This window comes from Puma concolor, chromosome C1 (assembly GCF_028749965.1).
Source record: "Puma concolor isolate L17-30 chromosome C1, mPumCon1.1.hap2, whole genome shotgun sequence".
In the NCBI taxonomy this organism is placed as follows: domain Eukaryota; kingdom Metazoa; phylum Chordata; class Mammalia; order Carnivora; family Felidae; genus Puma; species Puma concolor.
This window is the reverse complement of record NC_141674.1, coordinates 2058292-2074026: the sequence shown is the minus strand read 5'-3', so window position 1 is coordinate 2074026 and position 15735 is coordinate 2058292. Positions and strand designations below refer to the sequence as shown.

At 64.6% G+C, this 15735-nt stretch overlaps 1 protein-coding gene across 3 annotated transcripts in view; it reads left to right on the top strand.

Moving 5' to 3' along the window:
• Positions 1-8415: 8415 nt before the first annotated feature.
• MEGF6 (multiple EGF like domains 6) overlaps positions 8416-15735 on the top strand; it is an 86404-nt gene continuing 79084 nt past the window's right edge. For all 3 annotated transcript variants that reach the window (XM_086715460.1, XM_086715458.1, XM_086715457.1), the window contains exons 1-2: positions 8416-8669; positions 12056-12190. In XM_086715460.1, coding sequence (XP_086571586.1) covers positions 8560-8669; positions 12056-12190 — 245 coding nt within the window. In that variant the 5' untranslated portion in view covers positions 8416-8559. The remainder of the gene's footprint in view (positions 8670-12055; positions 12191-15735) is intronic.

Here is a 15735-nt window from a genome sequence, read left to right as displayed (position 1 = left end):
GGTGGAGCCCAGGCACCCCCTCCCCGTAAGGTTTTGGGGAGCTGTGTGGTCGTGTAAGATGCACACCTTCCCAGAATGTGTGATGGATCAGATGCCAGCCTATCCAACCCCTGGGGACAGGAAACAGGTGCGAGCCTGTGTAGGGATTTGGGGGCTTGGGAGGACTTTTATCCCCACCCGGCACAGTGCTTCTGTCCCTTCGGTCACCTGGGGAAGAAGGGGCATGGGGGGCCGGAGACCGAGCAGGGAGCAGCCTCTGAGAACAGGAGAGAAGCAGGTGAAAGGTCTGGGGTCTCCCAAGCAGGGCTGCCCTTCCAGTAGGGCGTGTCTGTGTCACCGGGAGGTACCAGTTGGGGGCTGTGGCAGAGACAACGACTGTCCCCAGGATTCTGGTCCCAGCTCTGGAAGGCCCCCCCCCCCCCCCCAGAGCGGTAGCCCTGAGCAGTGTGCCCCGAGCTCCTCCAGTGGAGTGCCCCACGGAGGCACAGCCGATGGCGGCGAGACCTTCCCCGCCCGCCACGCGTGGGTGAGGACGTCGCCCACCCGCGCACCTCGGCCGGGCGCAGACCCCCACGCTCAGCAAGCGGCGTGCCTGTGTGCCGCAGAGCAGCGCCCCGTCCGCCAGCCCGCCGTCTCCGGAGATGCGGGGGCCACTCGAGCCCGCGGGCGCCGATCCTCACGTGCCCCGCCCCCCACCCCGTGCCAGCCCGCGGGGAGGGAACGAGACAGATGACGGATTCCGCCGCCGCCCGCTGACGCCCGCTGTACGGACGGTTCTGTTCCAGGCAATCCGTCCACACAGACCATAGTTACCATTCAGCTCAACAGTGACACCGTGTGGACGGCAACAGGGACCAACCACAGCCGCCTCTGGGCGGAACTCGGCGGTCTGGCTGGTGACCACTTGTGGGTTCTGGCCGTTAACCCTCTGTGCTGGCGGGCTGTTGGAAAGGGAGGGGCCTTCGGGCTCGGAAGCCCAGGGGTGACGATCGTGAATGAGCCTCTGTGGGGTCAGGATACGTGGAAGGACGTTCGGGTTGAGCCGCGAGAGTTTCAGGTGGTCCACCAGCGTCTTCCGCATCCTGGCTCGGGAGGCACTGGGCCCCCTGCCCCCCCCCCCCCCCGGCTCCCCGCAATCAAGAAGCTGACGCCCCAGCCCGAGGATGAGCCCTAGCAGGTGACCCCCAATAGACCCAGCAGAGGGCGCACCCAGAAAGAATGGCCACGACCGTGCCCAGGCAAGGTGGCGTAATGCCAAGGAGGCCAAGGAGCCTGGGGCCATCCTCCGGAACCCCGGGCTAGTAAGGGACCGGCACGTTATAGACAGACCGGTGCCACCCTCTGAGTGAGGCTCCCCACAAGCCCCGGTTCGTGCAGAGGCTGCATCTGGCCCAACCCAGGCCTCCTGTCACCACACAAACCAGGCTGCCACCATCCGGGCCGCTGACTACCACGGATGGATACCCTCGTCGAACAGACGGTGATTGGGGGTCACATTTCAAAGGCCACGATGTGGAGCCCCCGCCCCCCTAACCGGCAAGCAGCAGGGGTCGTAGGAAGGAAACATAGGATATGGAACCCGCAGATTAATTCCCGACAGGTAATCACCTTGCCAGTGCGCTGAGTTACTGTCGGGTTCTTACACATTTCAGGGCCTGTTGTGCCCCACGGGCCAGCCTGGGGACCCCCGCAGAGGCACCCAACACCGGCCAGCCCCGTGTGGAACTGGCGGGAAGCAGCCGTTGCCCCCGGACCCTGGATCAACGCGTTGCGCTACCGGGAACCCTGGGCCCGTCACGCCTGGGAGAGGAGCTGTCTGCCTGAGCTTGCGATGGGGTGGCCCCGGAATGCGTGAGGGGGGCCCCCGCAGTCTCCCTGGGACCCCAGTATCTGGCACAAGCTGGGCCGGTGGAAACGCACGGTGGCTGGAATGGAACACACACCGTGAAACGGGGGTTCCTGGCCGGGCGCACCCACCCGCCCAGTCCTCACACCTGACCATGCTGCCCTGCACCCCCCCCCCCCCAAACACGTACGTGTGTGCAGCACCTCCCTCACCCGGAGACCAGCTGTGCTCGTTCTGTTCCTACCGGTCGGGTCGTCGGGAGCCGTGTCTGCCCTCTACTGGCCGGGAGGCGCCACAGCGCGCAGAAGCCCTCGCCAAAGCCGCCCACAAGCCGTGAGGGACAGCCAACAAAGCGAGTCCTCGCGGAGCACTGCAGGGTCCCTGACAGGAGAGCCGCGCTCCGGAAAAGGATACAGGATGGCCTTGGACTCGCCTCCTGCCTCTCGAGGAGTTGTGTGTTCAGACCCGAGGAGTCTGCTAGGGCGTCTTTATTAAGTCACACTGAGGACACAGGGCAGTGCCCTGAGCCGTCTGACCCCCAGCCCAGGGCATCTCATAAACCAGTGGGTCCGATCATGGGGCTCTTGGTGGAAAAAAACCGTCACTTATTTTGGGAATTCCCGTCCCGATGTGCGTTTTCTCCTGCATGTGCCCGCACTTTTGCTGTGGCCTCTGCCCCCAGTGGAGCCAGAAAGCCACCGAACGAGCCCCCTCCAGGCTAGTGCCGCCCCTTGCTGACCACGCAGGGCCCGCTGCGGAGGAAGGGGCCTGTGAGACTGAGAGCCGGTCACGGGTCACCGGGGGCCTGGCGTGGGAGGAGGTCACGGAGAGGACGCAACTGCCGGTGGACCCTGGAGCCGGCCCCTCACCCCCACCCGGATGTGGGCTGTGACCCTTCATTCCCACAGCGGGAGCCCCACGGAGGCCTCTGTCGTGAGATTCTGGCGGGTGGGCGCGGGGATCCCCTTGGCCTGCGGCGCCCAAGACCAGCCTCGTAAGTAGCTTATCACACCTGCTGCCCACCAATCACCAGCCGGGAGCGTCTGCCTCTTTCTTTGGGGTCCCCCTGCCCTCTGCGTATGGGGGCCAGGTAGCCACCCAACAGAGGGAGGTGCGAAGAGCCAGAGCCCGGAGGGAGTGCGTCGGTGTAGGGAGAGAAAGAGCTGGGCGTCCGGGCGCTGTGGCCCACGGGTGGGTGCTGGCAGCGAGATGCCACAGACAGGACGCTCTGCATGGTGGCCAGCCCCAGTCTCTGTCTTGGGACCGGTTGCTGCGGTGTTGGCATGAAAGACTGGGCAGGCAGGGGCCCGGGACCCGTCAGATGGGTGGGTCCTGAGGTCCCCAGGATGGCGGCAGCAATGGACGGGAGGAGGAGGATGCTGGCCCGGTGCCCGAGCCTCGGGTGGGTGTGGGGGGCACCCAGTAGGCCCGCAAGTTGCGGAAATGACGAGAGATGACGTGTGTGTGTCGTGGTAGGTGACAAATAGCATCGGCTGGTGCACCAGCTCCCAGGCTGCCACAGGGAAGTCCCCCCCCCCCCCCAACTCCGGGTCCCGAACACCAGGGACTTGCCCGGTGCTGGAGGCCAGAGGCCCGAGGCCGGTGTGTCTGCAGGGCTCGGCTCCCTCTGAAGCCTGTAGGGAAACCGCCCTGGCCTCTCCAGCGTCTGGCGGTGGCTGGCAGTCCTCGGTGTCCCTCTGCCTGGGACCTCATGCCCACAACCTTTGCGTCTGTTGTCACATGGCCGTGTCCCCTGTGTCCTGTGTGTCTTGTTGGACGAGAACTCACCCCATGCCCTCATCTTGACCTGCTGTATCTGCAGAGACCCTATCTCCAAACGAGGCCACACTCGCGGGAGCGGGGTCAGGACTTGAACATATCTGTTCGGGGGACACAGTTCTGCCGGGGCACATGGGCAGTATGTGTGCACACGGCGACCATGCCCCGACAGAAACGCTCTCTCCACACACGTGCGCACGCTGGCCATCGGGCAGGGGAAGGCGGCTCCCGGCCGGGTCCCCCTGGGCGTGCGAGACTTCTTTCCAGGGACTTTGACAGGATGCTCCCCTCCCGTCAGCAGGTGGCAGAGTGGCCACACGGGGCCTTCGAACCGGGGCGCCTCGCACAGTGCGCGGGGTGAGATGAAACCAGTTTGTCTTCTCTTCCCGCGGAGGACAGGGGAGTGTGGATGCTTACCTTATCTTCCCGATGTTGTGGTTTAGGGTTTTACGAAATCTGCCTCTGATGGAAGCGGCGGTCAGGGGCACGAGGGGCCAGGCACATCCTGTATGGGAGCCCCAAGGGTGGGAGCTCAGAGCTGGACTGTTGGAGGCTAGTGCGTAGCCCAGAGAATATTCCCGACTGCAGGGGCCGTGGGCCGAGCTCGTCTTCCAGAGACAGTGCACTCTGGGCGAGACCTCTCCCTCCCCAAAGGGACCAGAGCTGCATCCGAGGCTGCGTAGCGCTGGGGGGCTGTTGTGGCCCCTAGGGATCCGCCTGAGAGCTATCAGATGTTATGTCGCAGAGGCGGCCCTTAATCTTTGACTTGGGCAGGTCACGGCGGAAGTAGGGGCGACGTGGACAGAGAAACACCCTTCCCAGAGGATGGGGGGCTAGGGACCAAGAGGGTAGGCTTCCAGATGTGGCTTTTTAAAAATAATTGTTTATTTATTTTGAGAGAGAGAGAGAGGGAGGGAGAGGGAAAGAGAGAGAGCAAGAGAGAGAGAGAGAGAGAAATTGGGGAAGGGGCAGAGAGAGAGAGAGAGAGAGAGAGAGGGAGAGAGAGAATCCCAAGCAGGCTCCGCACTGTCAGTGCAGATCCTGACTCAGGGTTCGAACTCACGAACTGGAGATCACGACCTGGGCCGAAATCAAGAGTCACACGCCTAACTGACTGAGCCACCCAGGCTCCCCAAAACATGATGGCTTTAAGGCAAGCAGGATTTGGAGAATTGGAAAGGGAGTGTTCTGCAGTTTCTAAAAGCTGAGTTGTTTTCATGGTGACTTTGTCACACATTCTGAATGTCTCGGCCAGAATGGGGGTTTTTCTCTGTCTCCACCAAGCCACCCACCTTGCTGGGTCCAGGTGCCCCGAGGTCCCTCTCCACACCTGGCAGGAGCTGCAGCCACGGTGGGATCCATGAGGAGGTCAAGCTTTGATGGTGCTTCCCTTGGGCGAGCTGCAGCCAGGAGGGTGCTGGGGACAGCAGGCTAGGTTGGGGGCCAGGAGATCTCGGAATGCACACTGTCAAGGACTGGAGCGTCAGCCCCGGTTCTGGCCGGCACAGCTGGCGAGGGGGACGCATACTGCCTTGTTTCTAAGAAACGCAAGGGCCACCCCGCAGAGAGCGTGTCCAGCAACAAACTCCACATCTCCCACACTTGGCTTCCCCAGGGAGCCTCTGCTCGCTCAGTGTCCACGTGCTGCTGCGATGTCTGGAGGGAGGGGCCCTCCGCGAGCCCCCAGGATGGCCAGCTCCCCTCTCGGCCAGGAGCCCCAGGGGAAGGTGCTGGTCGGCCTCGCCATGGCTGCTGGCTTCCTGGGCTACCAGAAGAAATCCGCAGGCTGGGTGGCTAAAACAGCAGCCCATTCTTCTCTCCTTCTTTGGAGGCTGGAAACCTGAAATCCCTCTGGCACTGAGGGACACCTGTCCAGGCCTCTCTGCTTCCTCGCTTCCAGGGCTCGGTGGCCGCCTCTGGCCTTCCTGCACCTGCAGGCACACGGCCGGACCTCTGCCTCCCTGAGGCCTTATGGCCTTCTCCTTGTGTGTCTGTGTGTCCCAACTCTCCCTCCGTTCTCCATAAGGACACCTATCAGTGGGTTTAGGGCCGCCGTAAGTCCAGGGTGATTTCATCCTGACATCTTTAATCACATCGGCAAAGACCCTCTCCCCAGATCCAGTCACATGTGCAGGTACTGGGGGATAGGACGTGGCTGTATCTTTTTGGAGACACAGTTCAGCCCACGGTACCGCTGTCCCCCGACACCCGGTGCTTTGCGTGAATGGGCAGGTTTTGCTCTCGGTGTGGCAGGTGACCTCAAACACCCTGGCGACCCCTTTCCGGATGCTGCGTCCCACCCCGGGGGTGGGAGAAGAGAGTGGCTGCGGTGCGGTGTGGGCCAGGCCTGTCCGTTCACCAAGCAGTAGGATCCAAGGCTCGGCGGGCACCAACTCCGGAGGTGCCTCTCTGTTGCTTCTGGTTCACGCGTGAGGACGGAAGAACAGAAGGACGGTGTCCAGGGCCATGCACAAGGCACAGGGCCGGTCCAGGGGAACGTAGCTGGCCAGCACCTGCCCCAGAGTCTCCGTCCTACCCGCCACGCTTGAGTGGATTGCTTCTTTGGTTTTGCTTCTCTTTCGGGGCACATGAGGAGGTTTAGAAATGAACTTCAGGGGCGCCTGGGTGGCGCAGTCGGTTAAGCGTCCGACTTCAGCCAGGTCACGATCTCGCGGTCCGTGAGTTCCAGCCCCGCGTCGGGCTCTGGGCTGATGGCTCGGAGCCTGGAGCCTGTTTCCGATTCTGTGTCTCCCTCTCTCTCTGCCCCTCCCCCGTTCATGCTCTGTCTCTCTCTGTCCCAAGAATAAATAAATAAACGTCGAAAAAAAAATTTTTTTTTAAAAAAATTAAAAAAAAAAAAAAAAAGAAATGAACTTCAGAGCTGGCTACCCAAAGACTTCCCGCAGACATGGCAAAAATATTTGGCTTGGGGTTCCAGTTGCCATAGTTTGTGTATCTACAGGATTCCCCCGTCTCTGGCTCCAACCAGCTATGGTGCTGATTTCCCGCGTCCCCTCCCAGAGCCGAGCACGCCCTCTGCCTCCGGGCTGGGCAGAGGGCACAGGTGGGGGTGCGGGGGTCTCCAAAGACGGTGAAATCACCCAGCTATGGACGGAACTGTGCCCCTCCCAAATTCACAAGTCGAAGCCCTAAATCCCAGTGTGCCTGTATTGGAACAGGGCCTTTCAGGAGGTAGTTAAGGTAAATGAGGTCATAAGGGTGGGGCCCTATAGGGCTGGTGCCTTCTAAGAAGAGGAAGAGACAACAGAGCCTTCTCTCCTGGCCGCCCCCCCTCTGCCGAGTGAGAACTTCGAGAGCGGGCAGCCGTCCGCAAGCCAGGAGGGTGCTCTCCTGGCACCAGTGGCCGGCACCTTGATCTTGGACTTCCCGTCTCCAGAACGGGGCGGCGGGGGTGCGGTGGGGGATGTCCGTTGTTCACCCTGCTGGGTCTGCGGTGCTCTGTTCCGGCAGCTGGATAGACTGGGACACCCCCGTGGAGCAGTCAGATTTGCGGGACCTCCATCTACCCCATGTGCTTTAGAGCTATTCTTAGGTTCACAGCCGCAGAGTAGGGCGTTTACCAAAGGTCCCCAGAGCCAGACCCTGCGTTCTGTTCTCAGACCTGCAGTTTACAAGCTGGGTGACTTGGGGGTGCTGCTCCCCACTCTGACCTCGGTTTCCCCATCTGCCGTCTCGGCCCGATGACTATAACCCTCCAGGTGGTGTGGAGGGCTCAGATCCTCGGCAGGGAGCGGGGGGCACTGCCACATCTCCACTGCTCCTGGACAGCTGGGGGTCCCTGTCTCCCAAGCCCCTCCCAGCCAGGAGTTCCTGCGCTTTGTAGGAGGGCGAGGCGAGGGCCAGTCACCCAGACCACGGGAAGTGGCGAGGACGAAAACCCCAAGAAAGAGGCCTGCCAGCTTCGGAAGTGAGCCTGACCACCCGTGGGCCTCTGCAGCTGGGCCCGGCACATGGGTGGCTAGCGGGTCCTAAGTCCCGGCCACTCCTCAGGTCCTACCCAGGCTGCACCTTCCCCTGCTTTTCAAAAACCTCCGGAGGGGGTTGTTTCCACCCCAGGGACCCCCACGAGCCCCTGGACCCTGGAGCACCTAGTCGTCACCCCTGGAGTAAGTGAATTCCAAACCTCACCCAGCTTCATTTAAGTTACCTCTACGCCCAGCCTGGGGCTTGCACTCAGGACCCCTGGATCAAGAGGCGCAGGCTCTACTGACTAAGCCAGGCAGCCGCCCCAACCAGGTTACACTGGCGAGAAGCAGGGTCTCCGGAGGGAGGCTCCTGCCCTGGCCGGCTCACCCACTGAAGAACGCCCTGCACAGAACAAGGGTAAAAATGCCCAGGGGGTGGTCGGTGATCCGCGACGCGGGTGCCCAAGGGGGAGCACCCAGAGGCACGGGGAGGGCCGTTACCCCCCACCCCCTTGCCCCCGGCCCGGCAAGGGAGGGGAGAGGGCAGCCGGTGACAACGGACCGAGCGTCCGCAGAGACTTAAGAGGGACGGAGGGAGGGCGGAGGACTCCCCCAGAGATGGGCGCCTGGGCCCGAGGTCCGCCGGAGGTGGTGGCCACTCGCTCGCAGGGCATCTAGACCCGGCGGCCTCGGAGCAGCCGAGCGCGCGAGGCTCACGGCGAGGACCAGAGGAGGGTTGGGGGCGGGGCCGGGCGGTGGGCGGGGCCGGGGCGGGGGTCCGGGCCGGGGGCGTGGCAAAGGCGGGCCGGCCTCTGGCGCCGGGGCCGAGCGCGCAGTGTCGCGCGAAGCGGGCGCCGGCCGGGCGGGAAGCCGGTCCCTCCGCACCTGCGGCTGCGTCCCGCGCGTCCCCGGCCATGGCGCACGTGCGGGCGGCGGCTCCGAGGGTCCGCCGGGACGTCCAGTGAGCTGGGGGTCGCAGGAGGGAGCCGGCGCGGGGCGGCGGGCGCGATGCCTGTCCTTCCGGAGGCGACGGCGGCGGGGCGCGCGGTGGCCCTGGCCCTGGTGCTGCTGCTCCCCGCCGGTCCGGCGGGCGCCCTGCCCCGCCTGCAGCCCGGCATGTGAGTAGCGGAGCCCCGGGCCCCTGAGCAGCTTTGTCCCTGGGGCCCTGACAAAGTTGGGCTCTTTGCCGCCCCTGGGGAGGGAGTGGTTAAGACACGGGGGTCGGGGCTTGGGTCTGGGGGCGCTTCCGTGGCGGGGCCACCTCCTCCTCCCCTTACCCTGTCGGTGACCCTGCACTCCGTCATGTGCGACCGCGCGCTCTGGCAGACGCCGCGCTCCAGTCGGGGTCCTCGTGGGCAGGGTCTGGCTAGCGAGCAGGAAGGAAGCAGCCCCTTCTCACTTCCTTCCAAAGCTGCCTCCGGGGGCCTGGGGGGCCTGTGCAGGGGCGGGGAGCGCCCAGACGCAGGGGGGGGGGGCGGTAGTGGTGGTGGCTGGACGTGGTTTATGTGTTAAACACGTGCGTGCTGGGGCTGAGAGACAGAAGGAATTCAGCACCAGAATGGGCAGGAAGAGAGGGTCCGGGAGCCAGCGGAGATGAATTCAGTTTTGAAAGATGATTCCCCAACGAGCCGTTTAGCGGTCTCTCTTAACGGGCAGATCCATCCCGTGTTGGCCTCCCAGGACCGCTGGTGCCAAAGTGAGCCAGAGAGGAGGGGGAGGAGGGGAGGTGCCTGCTGGGGGCCCCTAGCCCAGGGCTCCTGCAGGGTGCTGCAAAGGGGCAGGCCAGTGGCCTGGCCCGGGGTTAGGGACCCCTGCCTGGCACTCGCCCAGAGGGCCCAGTGCACCTGGTGGGGCAGAGCTGGGGGGCAGGGCAAGTCGGTGCCCCAGGACCCCCATCCCCCACCCTGGGTCTTGCTTTGCCCCAGGCAGGAAGATTTCCTTGTGGCCTTTGCATCCAGAAATGTGAGTGGCCTGAGTCCCGACTCTGCATGACTTCTGCTGGACATTTTTCTTTCCTGTGATCCCAGTGAGTTCATTTGTCCAAGGGAAGCTGCAGGCTCAGAAGGGATTATCACAGCGGCAGGCGGCCCCTGACCCTGGTTGGCATGTCACCTAGGGCTCCGGGAAGCCTCTGGCCACTCTGGGGCAAGCAGTGGGTCGCAGGAGACCTCTTTCTGCTTCCTGCTTTTCCCAAGGCCTCCTCTGCCCTGTCTCTTCCTCCCCTTCCTCCTCCTCAGGGAGCCTCCCACATGTCAGGGGTGGCTTCCCCTATGGGGGCCTGTGTCCCTGTTTCTTGGCTAGGCTTCTGTTCTCAGATGGCCCTGGGCAGACTGAGTTCTGTGACACCTCGGGGTATACCTTCCACAGCCCCATTGTTTCTGATTGTCTCTGAGGCACCTGGTGCTAGGCAGCATTGAGCTCCGCTGGCCAGCTGAACAGGGGACAGCCTTCTGCTAGACCCCGGAGTGCTGGAAGCCGGTGGGCTCTGGGTGCCAGAATTTGCTTTTTGCTCCTTGTGCCCCAGAGGAGCAGGGGAGGGGGCCAAGAGAACAGCCGGGGTCCCTGAAAGTGCTTTGTCCTCGCTGGTCCTGTGCCCCCTGCCCCCTTCCCCTGGGGGAGGTCTGATGAGCCCGTAGGGCCCCCGCACAGGCCTCCCCACTGTCTGTGACTGGTTGTCCTGGTGGGCCTCTGGGGGAGACAAAGAGAAGAGGGGTGCCGTGGAGTAGGGGTCCCACTGACCCGTGGCCCAGGGTGGCCTTTGTGGACGTGTGGGAGCTTGTGGCTGGTTCTTGGGTTCCCGCTGGCCGACCGTGTCCAGACTGAAAACCCTACAACATGTCTGTATTTATTTATTTATTTATTTATTTATTTATTTATTTATGCCTCTAAGTGCATTTCTGCTGGAAGAATGGTTGGCTTATCTTCCTGGGGCCTGGAGTGACCGCTCACTACACACAGGGCTGGCCCAGGGCTGCTGGCGGGGTCTGGGGATGGGGAAACAGTGTCCCCTACACTGGAGCTCCAACCGGCCCAGGGCCGAGCCTGCAGGCTTCCAAGTTCAAGGGTTGCGCCTGGTCCAGGGGGACGTGTGTTCAGAGGCCCACCCTGGGGTTCAAAAGGGGACCTTGTAAAGACAGACATGACCGAGACGCTTCTGGGGAGCCTAGCCCTCCTCCTGCACAAGGGTGTGCACGCAGCCCGGCTTCGCCAGCTGGGCGGGGCTGCCTGCCTCTCCCTCCCCGTCTGCTTTTCCCCTTCCTGTCTCCTCACCCTGGGGCCATCATCCTGGGGCCTGCTGGCCTGGAACCGCCTGCCCCCAAGGGACGCCTCACGTGCCCACCTTCTCCTCGGCTCTGGGCTGAGGCGCCGGCCTCCAGGAGCCCCTCTCTGCCCGGGAGCAGATGTCCCACGGAACTGTTTGCTTTGTAGTCTGGGAATTGCCTTGCCTCTCCAGATGGGAACCAGGAGCCAACTGCAAGGACAGGCCTGTGACTGTCCTGCGACTTGGGCTGACACTTCGTCTCTATGTCTGTTCCCTCCCCCATCCCACCTCCTCCGCCCCGAAGATGGAAAAGTTGGCCCAAGCTGTTCTTCTGAAGGGCTGGGAACTCCCCCGAGGGGATCGGTGCCGCGCTCACCCCCGTCCCCGGGAGGCCAGTGGGCAGCCAGCAGAGAGGGGACTGTTTTGGGGGGCTGTGGAGGGAGCAGCAGAGCCGGAGGGGGAGCCCAGGCCCACGGGCCTCGGGAGAAGTCACGCAGGTGACTAGGGGATGGGAGAGTGGCCAGTGGGAGTGAGCCCACAGGGTTGTGTGACCCTGAGGGTGTCCACGGGAGAGGCGAGCCCACCCCCCATCCCCTTCCTCAGAGGCTGTGGAATCTGGCTGGCCTCGAAAACTTTGTGCCTTGTCTCCCAAAATTTGAAATTTGCCTGTGTCTGGCTGGGGCAGCTGCCCCTCCCCCCACCTCCCAGGCCCCTTCTCTATAACCACCTCCTTCCCGAGCGAGGCACCCTCCTGTCCTTATTTGGGGGCGGGGGGGGGTCAAGGGCACTGGGGAGCCACTGACATCAGAGGGCTCCGCCTTGCACCCCTTCCACGCTCCCTGGAGGCTCCCCGCCTTCCACACTTTGTCCCACCTGGAGCGAACTCCGTGTGCCCAGCGGGGGCAGCTCAGGGGACATCTCTGAGGCCAGGATGGCTGGGAGGTGGGGGCCTAGGAAGGGAGTCACACGGACGCGGGGTCCGTGTCACTGCTCCCGCTGACCCTCAGGCCCCTGTTGTCTGGGCAAAGCTACAATAGTCCTGTGGGTGGTATGGGGCCCCTGCAGGGGGTCTGCAGGATGTGGCCCTGTGGCCGTCCCTCCTTGTCCTCTTCCCACACCTCGAGCCTGGCCCTGCCGCAGGCCTGGGACGGGCACCGTGGGGCCTGGCCCTGCTGTGCACCCCACCCCTGGTGGCTCCACGCCCTGGACTGGGGCCTACTGACCATCTGTCCTCTGTCCCAGGCCGCACGTGTGCGCCGAGCAGGAGCTGACCCTGGTGGGCCGAACCCAGCCCTGTGTGCAGGCTTTCAGCCGAACCGTGCCCGTGTGGAAGCCGGGCTGCGGGCGGCAGGCGTGGTGCGTCAGCCACGAGCGGAGGTATGTGCTGGGGCCCCAGGTCTGGTGTGCGAGCGGGCGGCCGGGGTTGGGGGGGGCTCTCCTGGTCCCAGGGCCGTCCACACCCCTTCCCGCTGCCCTGCGCCTGATGCCAAAGCTTTTCCCGCCCCGGAGGGCAGCTCACAGACGGAGCATTGCTGCTCAGTGGGCCCTGCAGGGAGGAGGGGACCCTGGGAGGGTGCTCTGAGGAGGACGGGGGTCCCGTGGCCGAGGTGGGGTGCTGGGGGCAGTGGCTGGCCACACGAGAGGGGAAGAGTGGGGTGCCCGGCCCGCTGAGTGCCCTGTGGGAGCTGCTTCGGCCGAGCCCTGGGCCTCATTCCCCAGGGGAGCCAGTGCCAAACCTTTTCTTGCTCAAGATTTTATTTCAAAATCAAATTAAGGAGTGCCTTTGCATACCTCTCCTCTCTCTGGAATCTGCCCGACTGCAGAGCCGGATGGTGGGGGGGCCTCAGCTCGGGCGGCTCCCCATTAGGTGCAGGGAAGGTGGGAGCGGTCCTCACGTGGGGCGTGGCGTCCAGCTTCGCAGCGTGGCCTTCGAGGGACGCCTGCGTGGCGTCATCCGTGTGGGGTGCCAGCTCCCTCCGCGGGCCCTTGGTGGTCTCTGAGGGCAGCGTCCCTTGTTCCAGGTGCGCCGAGGGTGGGCGCCATAGCCAGCGGGTGGGGGTAGGGATGCCGCTGCCCGTGCCGTGGGGCATAAGGTGGCCCCTCAGCCACGGAGGGTCCTGCCCAAAGGTCAGGGGCGTCGACGCTGGGAACCGGGGGCAGAAGGAAGATGTCTGCCCTCCTGCTGCCCCCAGAGGTGTGCTCTGTGCGGTCCTCCGGGCCTCCTCGTGTGTGCGGCCACCAGCATTCACAGATCGGGAATGAGGTCACGTCAGCCGTGTCCCCACGACGACCCGTGGGGAGAGGTGCTGTTTCTAGAAGCTGCCAGGGGCCCCGTGGTCCCAGGGCTGGAGCGTGGGGGGGGGGGGGGTGTACGTGTGCGCTGAGGGAGCCCCCAGGGCGGACAGTTCCCCGATTTCCCTGTCGCTGGTCCCCAGGCTGGCCTGGGTAGGGGCGGGAGCATCCGGGCACCTTCAGTCTCCTGGCGGAGCGTCTGGGGCCCTGGGAGGAAAGTCCCACTGTCTGCGAGGGCCTTGCTGCCCGGTCACGTGGGGCGGGGGCCATGGGTCTCTGCCACGTTTCCTGCCAGGGAGTGGGGAGTGGTCTGTGTTGTGTGTGGGGGTCTCCTGGGAAGGCTCAGGAGGGGCCACGTGCGGAACGGGTTCCTGGCATCCTCTCCTGGCCCAGCTTGAGGTGATGGGGCTGGGGCAGTTTGGGTCCCTGGCCTGCGGGGGGTGGGGGTGCCTGGCCTGGAATGCAGCCACGTGGGCTGCTCCCCCCATGGTCCTCCACCCCACGTGGATGAGAGCTGTCTTACCACCTCTGTGTCCTGTAGGGTTTCTGCGACCTGTGCTAACCGCTTCCCTTCTGTGGGGCGCCCGCTGCGCCGTAGTGGGTGTGTCCCCTCCCGCGGTGCCACAGCCGAGCCCCACGTGCTATCTGGGGGCAGTTGCCCACATGCCTCGTGCGGACGTTTCTCCAGTGGCCGTCGAGGCTGTGGCCTCTGCCAGGCACGGTCCCCTTCATCCTTCAGGAACGCACAGGGGCCCAAGCTTGTCTGGGTGGCCAGCCCTGCCCCCTGGCCCCCTTTCCCCATCTGCCAGCTCCTGGCGCATCAGGAGGGTCTCCCCGACAAACCACCAGCCAGCTCAGGCTGTGCCGGGGGGAGGGGCTCCCCAGCCCACGGGAAAGGCCCCCTGCCCTTTGGGGGGGTGTGGCCTGTGCAGGGGGAGGAGGGAGGGAAAGGGTGCTTGGAGGAGCCCGGAGCCCTCCCAGAACCCTTCCCTCCAGGCCCGCCCGACCCCCCACCCCCTGTCGCCCCTGGCCCTGCCCTAAGCCAGCTCCCCGGCGGTGGCCAGAGCCCGCATGGGGTGTCCCGTGTGGGCTGCAGGGGAGCGATGGGGCAGTAGGCCCACCAGCTGTGTCGCAGGGGTCTCTAACTCCCAAGGGCGGGAGCGCGGGGAGGTGGCAGATGGGCCGGCCGGCTCCGTTCTCCGGGCGACCGCGCGCAGCAGCACGTAGCCCCGGGAGAGGGATAAATATTTACGGCGGAAGGGCCCGAACACCGTTTGCTCTGCCAAGAGCCGTCCACTGCTGCGGTCGGTGTCTCTCCAGGCAAGCGGTTTCATGTCCTGCCGAAGTGATGTTTTGCAAAGCTCTCCCGAGCTGCTGTGTGCAGCGGGCACATGAACTCACGCTTCCGGGAAGTGGCCTGCCTTCTTGGTGGGGTCCCGGTCCCCAGGGTGGCCGTGGGTTTCCCACGGCTCCCTGCGGCCAAGCCCCAGCAGGCAGGAAGGTGTTTGCTCACCTGGAAAGGGCAGGCCGGGCCCTCGGGCCGCTCCCGGGGCTCAAGGGTCCTTGACCCCATGGCTGTTGGACGAGCCCCGGTCACCTTTCCCACAGACAGCGGTGGGGCAGGGGTGGCCTCGGGTCACCCCCTTCCTTTTGTTCTGTTACTCCGCTCTCTGTCCCTCTTCCCCGGCCTTCCCGCCCACCTCCCCACGGCCTGTGACCAGTCCTGTCCCGTGGACACAAGGACCTCACAGCCACGGGCCCAAGGGCAGGGGCTGAGCACCCGGTCCCTCGTTAGTTTCCTGTTGCTGCTGTAACAGGTTGTGGCAGACTGTGGGGGCGGGGCTTCAGTGTTCTCTGCCTGGGGGCCTGAGACCCAGGTGTGGGCACAGCTGGTTCCTTCTGTCCCAGGCCTCTCCCTGCCCCGGGTCGTGGTGGTGGCCGTGTCCTGGCTCACACCTGCCTCTCCCCAGTCTCTGCCGCGGTGGTCACGTGGCCCTCCAACGGTGTGTCTGTGACCGTTCCCTGTCTTCCGAGAACGTCGGTCCTTGGACTGCGAGCCCACCCGAAGTCAGTACGGGCTCCTCTCAGTTTGTTTCCATTGGGAGAGACCCTGCTTCCAAATAAGGTCAGCAGTCTTCGCCTCTAGGTGAGAACAGAGAGGCCGGGCTGGGGCAGTTAGCTGTCCGTCTGGCTGACCGTCACCGGGTAAGGGTGGAGGTGGGCGGGGCAGGGATGAGGAGGGAGAGTCAGTTGTAACTCACTCTGAACAAGGGGGAACGGAGCTTTCCGGAATGGCAGAGACCCTTCCGAAGGCTGAGGCCCGGCAGAAGTGGAGCCAGGATGTAGGAGCCTGGGGCTGTGGGGTGCCACTGAGACGGGGGGCTGTGTGGGCGATGTGGGACCAAGGCACTTCTGCCCCCCACCCTGGCTGCGGCTCCAAGGTCAAGGCCGCGGGGCGAGTCCCAGGACTGTGGGAGGTGGACCCCTTGACCACTGCTCCTCCAAGGCCACCCTGTGGGGCCTGCTGCTGTGCAGAGAAGCAGGGTGGAGGCTGGGGTTGGCCAGCCCGCCATCCAGAGGGCGGCCCCAAAGGTCCTGGGGCTGCAGGTGGCCTGGGGCAGCCTCCAGGG